This window comes from Mixophyes fleayi, chromosome 5 (genome assembly GCF_038048845.1).
Source record: "Mixophyes fleayi isolate aMixFle1 chromosome 5, aMixFle1.hap1, whole genome shotgun sequence".
In the NCBI taxonomy this organism is placed as follows: Eukaryota; Metazoa; Chordata; class Amphibia; order Anura; family Limnodynastidae; genus Mixophyes; species Mixophyes fleayi.
This window is the reverse complement of record NC_134406.1, coordinates 18745300-18752871: the sequence shown is the minus strand read 5'-3', so window position 1 is coordinate 18752871 and position 7572 is coordinate 18745300. Positions and strand designations below refer to the sequence as shown.

Genomic DNA, 7572 nt, shown 5'->3' with positions numbered 1-7572 from the left:
TGACAGCGAAATATGAGAGAATGGAACATTGTTGAAAAGTAAGTTCTTGTATCCTGGTATTAGGAAAACAGAAGTTCTTAGTGAGGTTTTCAGGTGTTTCATTAGTGGATATTTAAAATCGTTAAAGGGGGTGGCTAAATTAATGGTAGATACCTCTACCAAAGTTATCAGATTATTCCATGTAAAGTGGTTATTTTGCCCAATTTATATTTTCTTCATTCTCCTTTTTTCAGGTAATAAATAATATAAATTGAAAATGTTTTTTTTTTTTGTTGCATGCATAATTACTGATTGCCTGATTACTGTATTATGCTTGTTTGCTTGTGACCCTGACCTCTGCCTAGTCATTGGATTATGCTTGCACTCTTGTTGCCCTGATCTCTGCCTGGTCACTGTACTCAGCTAATCTGTCTGTTTCCCTGGAATGCCTCTTGCCTCTGGCAATCTGGAATCCTGACCTCTACCTCCTTAGTCTGGAGACTCATGCATCCTGGCAATTGGGTAACTCTATATCCTTTTTCCTGCATTTAAATTGTAATTGTCATTGCTTGGAAACTGTTGCTCTGTTGACTGTTCCTGCCATTCATCACACCTGTTCATATTTGTGTATTGGAGTATACCTGTTTATTCTGCTACATGAAAATCTGCATATTCCACGAACTGAATCCTTGTTCTCATATTTTGGCTGAATAAAGATACTTGGTTTCTATACTTCTGTTTTTGCTTCCTGAATTCGCTAGGAATCATAACATGCAGGGGCGCAAGCAGGGGAGGTTTCTGGTTCTCCAGAAACCCCTCCCCTCCGAACGAACGGGCGCTAAACACTGCCCCTACCAGCAGCACTGTACTGTACAGCAGCTCTATATTTCTATATAATTTTTTTGGGGAGAGGAGAAAACCCCACCTTAAAAATCCTGCGTTTGCCCCTGACATGATGAACTGCATCCAATCTAGGCCTGCTGATTGCACGCCCTCTGCTTTAATCCTGGGATTCCTAGTGTTTTTGTATTGAACTCTGTGTTTGGTTGTTGAGACCATGTCAGTAAATCCACAACTACAAATGCTGCAAATGGATATTATTCAGCTCCATTACCAAATCATACAGGTATCTACTTCAAGAACTGCTTAAAACCCTTCCTGCTTCTGTGTTGAGCAGTTACAACGCAAATACTGATTCTAGAGCAACAAGTTCAAATTCTTCTAAACAAAGCGTTTAGACCGCAGGTCCTCCCGGAACTTTTTCTGATTACAAGGACATTAATGGTGCTGCGTCTGTGGTAGTGCTGGTAGTCTCTACCATCAGGGATTCTAAACGGGAAAGCTACCTGCGTCCCCATCTGACAGAGGAGGAGCGATGGTGTAAAAAATGCCTCTAATGCACCAATAACGAACATTACTTACAAGACTGTCCACTCCGCAGACCACGACATAGAACAGTCTTCAGTGTGCTCCTCTCTAGTCCCTGGATTTTTCTGCACTTCACCTCCTGTTGCTATATTACAACTTGATCTGTTCCCTGGGATGGGGCCTACTCCACCAGTCCCAGTTGCTGCCTGTCCTGTGGTGCCAGTATATTCCACAAACTGAATTCTTGCTCATATTTTGCCTAAATAAAGATACTTGGTTTCTATACTTCTGTTGCCGCTTCCTGAATTCGCTAGGAATCATAAGTTATCCTTATTATTCGCTTATTTCTATGCGTGAATTGGGCCAAAGGCCACATCAGGTGTCTGAATACAGGTAATCTGAGATGGGGCCAATCTGTCAGGTTCAGGTTAGTCAACGACCAACATTCTGGCTGGACCTGCAAAACATGTCTAACATTCTAAGGTTAAAGTTTTCTTGTGTATCGTTATTCTAATTTCTTGTGACTTGGAGAAATGCTCTTAATGTTTTCTTTCTCATATTCTAGACGTATGTGTTAGGAAAAGTGGTTTGTGTATTTTGCTGATTGAAGGTAAAAGAAATGCCAATCCTATACTATACATATATATATATATATATATATATATATATATATATATATATATATATATATAAATAAAATATATATATCATATGATACTAGATTGTGTAGTAAAGTACATTTGAACACTTGCTTTGGAATAGGTCCAATCTGATCAGTATTTAAGTATGAAGTAGTATGAAGTTTTTTTTTGTTTAATTTTAAATCAGTTTGATATTTTTTTTTAAGATTTTGTATTATTTGCTTTTAATTAATTTTTTTATCATAACATTGCAGGACACAATTTACTTTTTTGATCAAAGAAAAACAAAAGGTATTATATTTTAGAAAGGTTTACTTTAGATGAGAAATCATTAATGTGAATCTCTGGAAAGGTGGGAATTGATAGGTATATTTCAGAAGCAGTGGAATAAACACAAAAATGCATTATTTAATATAACAGAGGTGCGAGGAGATATCTGCAATGTTGAGGTACCGTAGTCTCAATAACTTGCGCAGCAATGTTCTGAGGAACATCACGGCTAATTGAATATGCCCCAGAGAGCCTAAAAATATACTAATGCACAAACAGGAGAAACCATTGCAATCATTAAAAAATGGGACAAAATGTTCTTTAGATACGTTAGTGAAAGGAAGAAACAAAAAAACAAAAATAAATAATTTTTTTTTTAGTAAGGCTAAAAACTTAAGGGATAGATATGTTGAAGGGGTCCAAGAAATTGTTTTGTTGGTGTTCCACTTTGTCACTCTCATCTTAGATAATCACTGTTCACCATTGGCCCCAGAAAACAAAATACCACTTTTGGAAGAAACCTGCTAATTAGTCTTAAATCCAGTGTATTCAGCTCATATATCTTCAATGCTTCGATCTTTACCAACATTGTCATCCTGAGAGTAATCTTTCAAGTTTGTTATCTCAACAGAAGGATTTCTATGGACTCAAATAGCTTGTCGTCCAGGATTTGAAAGGACAGAGATAAATCCCACTTACGGACTTTTATCTGACCCTAACGACTAGATTTGAGGAAGTGGGGAAGTTGCCTATAGCAACCAATTATCTAGCTTTCATTTATTTAGTATCTTCTACAAAATGACAGCTAGAATCTGATTGGTTGCTATAAGCAACATCCCCACTTTTTCAAACCCGCAGCTTAGTTAATCTAGCCCTAAGCCTTTAGATGTCTAGGAGGCTACATAAACCTTACAAGAGGATGGCACCACTTTTTATCCAACGGAACAAAATAACTGAACTGTGCACAATGGCAGTTCCCAAGCAGAGGGCATTCCTGAAGTCAATTTACAGAAATTTTAATTTCTCCTAAAAGAGCTGATGTAATTTGCAAAGATTGAGGTATCAATTAGATCTTCTCTTGAAGGGAAACATGGTGGTAGGGCATTGCTCTTGTTGAATTGATGTAGGCCATCATAAGATTTAGTTATCCACAAATACTACTTGCTACTAGTTTATTTTTTTTTGTCTGTCCACTAGAAGTTCTCCTATGTCCATATCAACAAGAATTTTCTTTATGTCTGACCTTACGGATTTAAACGTCTACAACCAAATCGTCTCATTTCTTTGCCCTGAATCTCCTTGATCAAAAATAATTCATTTATAGACTGTTTACATAAAAACTTCTGTAAATCTCCATATATACAGAACTTATTAATAGAATTAGTAGGGGCAAAAAAGACGGACATTGACAAACTCACGTGTAATCTGCTCATCTGAATCAGCTTTGGCACCTCTTATTCACAGTTTATGACTTGATCATCATCAGCTATTTATATAGCGGCACTAATTCCGCAGCGCTGTACAGAGAACTCGCTCACATATGACTTGAAGGAAAGAATTGAGTAGGAAATATTAAGAAAATGTGGAACTTTTGTTCCACAGATAATGCTTTTAAATCATGGCTCCCTAAGGCATTGTTAAATTTAGCACATTCATCTTAGAATGTTAACTCTGCTTGTTATGTCTAGGCCTCCACTCTAGAAAAGCGGAGTATTGGCCAATGTAATCATTAGAAAAAGCAACTGCTGAGGTTGAGTAAATTGTGAGAGGACAGAGAAGGTTGTCTGTCGGCCAGTTTGAAGAAACGGTACAATATTGGTTTAAAGAGGAATCTATATGGTGTTTCCAGTTGGATTTTTAACCCCAACAGTAGTAGAGCATCTAATTTGCCCAATGTATTCGGGTCCTGTACCTATCGTTAGTGGGGAATGGCTGTTAGTAATTTTCGGCGAGCACCAGAGAATCCAACAAATATGTCTACAAATGACGGCAGCTTCCAGTTTTGGAAACCGGCTGTTATTGCCAACCATATGTTGATCACTGTTCTGGTGTCCACAGACAATTACAGTAAATACCAAGTCACTGAAGCATTGACCAAAAAGCTGGTTGACCCAGGTAGAGAAGACTGTTGAAATACGAACGTGATTGAGTTTCATAAAACAAGGTAGGAGACCTCTAATGTCTTGTTGCCACCTTGCTTGCGTTCAATTCCCGACCATGGCCTTATCTGTGTGGAGTTTGTATGTTATACCCATGTTTGCGTGGGTTTCCTCTGGGTGCTCCGGTTTTCTCCCACATTCCAAAAACATACTAGAAGGTTAATTGGTTGCTATTAAAATTGACCCTAGTCACTCTCTGTCTGTGTGTATGTTAGGGAATTTAGACTGTAAGCTCCAATAGGGCAGGGACTGATGTGAGTGAGTTTTCTGTACAGCGCTGCGGAATCAGTGGCGCTATATAAATAAATGATGATAGCTGAAGATGACCTTTTATTGATAAATCCCAATGGAACAATGGCCCCACAAGGCCAGATAATCATGTACATCAGAGGTATGCAATCTGTAGCTTCTGTAAGTTCGAGAGCCATTTAATAATGTTCCTATAGGGTTTACTTCAGGAGCTACTTTTGGAAGCACAACAATGAAGACACCGCCGTACATGGTGAAATAATCACATCTCACTTTATCTCTCAAAAACAAAGTTTTATTTAATGATTTATTTAATAACTCTGCAGTAGTGTTCCGATTGAGAACTGGTAGGATTAATACTTCATGTTGAAGGCAAATGCAACGTACTCTGATATAGCTCTCCGAGTAATAAGTAAATGTAGTGAAACAAATAAAAATGGCTGTAATTGGTAGAGCGCTTTGTAACATTCACAAATAAATATGTGTAAAGGCTTCCGTACGCGACAGCTTATCCGACGACAGAAATTATAGTGGCGAATGCCCTCAGACAATGTACTTTGTCTTTGAGCCTTGTAATTCTTGCTCAGATAGGATTACATGAAATAAAGTAATATATCCCCCCCGAGGGTGCTCAAAGCAGTGCATGCTGGGTATTGTACCCATTTTTTCCCACTATAATCATTGTCTCCAACCTTAATAAATTATTCTAAACAGAAAGAATGATCCCATTTAAACAAAAAAATACAGTATCTGTTTCAACAAAACATGTTTGGCAGACGAGTTATAACATGACCTGTGGTTATTACAATGACCGGTATAAAAATAGGTTTCCGAGTATTTCCCTTAAAATAGCTCATTACAAAGTCCAGTGTATGTTTTGGCAAAACATGGCAATTACTCCAGAAATGTCACAGGTCTCCCCTTGTACAGCAAATAAAACATTTTATTTCTAGAAAACAGTAAAATATCAGTGGCACTTTGTCTGGCTGCTGCCGGCTTCCTGCGCAGGGATCGACTACTTGCTTGGAACAAAAGATTCTTCTTGATGGAGAAAGATTCCAGGTGCCGTGACAACGATTGTTATGCATTGAGGAGTTCATGTTCCTTATCCGTTTTCCCCACCGCATCGGGATTAGACAGTGGATCAAGGTCGGCAAAGAGGTTGAACCAAGCTGTCTGATCTTTCATAGTTTTTGATGCATCTTCGGGAAAAAAAAAAAAAGTATGAAAACACGATATTAACAGACAAGAGTTTTGAATACACCCATTGACAAAAGAAAGTATTTAAATATATTATTGGTGGAGCAATTTCCAACCATCTGCGATTATGGGTAAAATGAGAAGAGGATGATGGGGAAACTCATTTTTATGTAAACAATAAAATTAAAAATAAATCAATGTGCACAAATGCATCTTTGTTTTTTTAAACTTCATTATAATCGCTTATGAAATAAAAGAAGGATACTTTCTGGGCAATAAACAAACACAATCCAGATGAAGGTCTCACCAGTTGAGAGATGACCATCAGAGGTTAAAGGGACCCTAATCTTATTTAACTCCATTTCAGGCCCCTGTAGCCAGAGGGGGTGGAAAAGAAATTCTGGTACAGTGCAACCCCTACATTGTTATTATTCTTTATTTATGTGGAGCCATAAGGTTTCCGCAGCGCAGTACAAAATAAAATACAAACAGTAGACTATACAGGGTACAAGACTACAGAGCAATTTACATTGTCATTATCTGGAGCAAAAGGCATCCCCAATCAGACATATAAGTCAATGTCCAATAGCCAATATCTGCCATCTAGGAGCTCATGTAAATATCATCCTGTAATAAAAAACATGGACACAGAGCAAGGGGTATATTCTGTGCCGGCTTGGCTCGGATCTGCTAAATTGGGGGCTCGGGGAACTGAGCCTGGGCATCTCCAACTATAGCTACGGATACATTATTCAGAAAGGGATAGAGTGTGGGATATCTGAAATCAGGGAACGTATCACACTAAGCGGATCATGTGTAGATTTATAGGTTTCATTCTTCCTTGCCCAAAAATGAATCTAGCTCCATGTACTATGGGTATATCCACCTGGCTCCACCTGTAACAATTCTCACAATGACCACATCATTACAGAGCAGAAGAGGATGAGGTGAATGTATCATTTGTACACAAGTGAATGGATCCAGTATTGCTCGTTGCTCCTACCTTTCGGTTGGGTCTTGTTGATATTTTGGTTGAGGTTAATGGGTGGAGTTGGTAGAGAGGACGATGTTGAGGCCCCGCTGCCAGCCGTCCAGTCTGAAATACAGAATGACATAACGTGAGGATCATGTGCACATACGTACACCTACACGTGACATCATGTAAGGGACATTGGGTCAACCATCGTCTCCGCTTAAATGTGCCAAGTGCAGGAGAAATCGGACACCACTTCCGGGTTCCCCTCTGTAGGTGATCAGTCGGTGTCTCTCTGAGCTTTCTCGCTGTCACTATATTGTGTTCCCAACCTGGCAGTAACTCTAAATTATACCAGACCTTACATCCAATGATACCAAACCTCTTCCTGTGTCTATTGTGAGCTCCCTGTGAGACTATAACAAGGGCTCTCCAGTGCATGACAAAGCTCTGCAAATGCTTAGTACAAACTTTAGAAAAAAACTTCATAACAACCCTCCATTAAGATATAAAAAAAGGAAAAATTATATAGTGTTCAGAGTATATATTTTTTACTGCAGGTTATTTTTTTTTGAAAATAATTTTATGCACACTAAAATCCCATTTCTGTACCTTCATTCATACTTTTATAAGCAGCTCACTATCTCTACCTGACCTGTATCTGTTGCCTACATAAACTGAGACAGCCTCAGTGGATTATTAGGCTCCATTCCCATGAATATTGGTTTCGCCC

The 7572-nt window shown here is 38.5% G+C and overlaps 1 protein-coding gene across 4 annotated transcripts in view; it reads right to left on the bottom strand.

The window, feature by feature from the left end:
- Positions 1-4939: 4939 nt before the first annotated feature.
- ICA1 (islet cell autoantigen 1) overlaps positions 4940-7572 on the bottom strand; it is an 85793-nt gene continuing 83160 nt past the window's right edge. For all 4 annotated transcript variants that reach the window (XM_075211751.1, XM_075211748.1, XM_075211750.1 and 1 more), the window contains exons 14-15: positions 6870-6962; positions 4940-5868 (exon numbers count right to left, since the gene is read on the bottom strand). In XM_075211751.1, the coding sequence (XP_075067852.1) occupies positions 5747-5868; positions 6870-6962 (215 nt within the window). In that variant the 3' untranslated portion in view covers positions 4940-5746. The remainder of the gene's footprint in view (positions 5869-6869; positions 6963-7572) is intronic.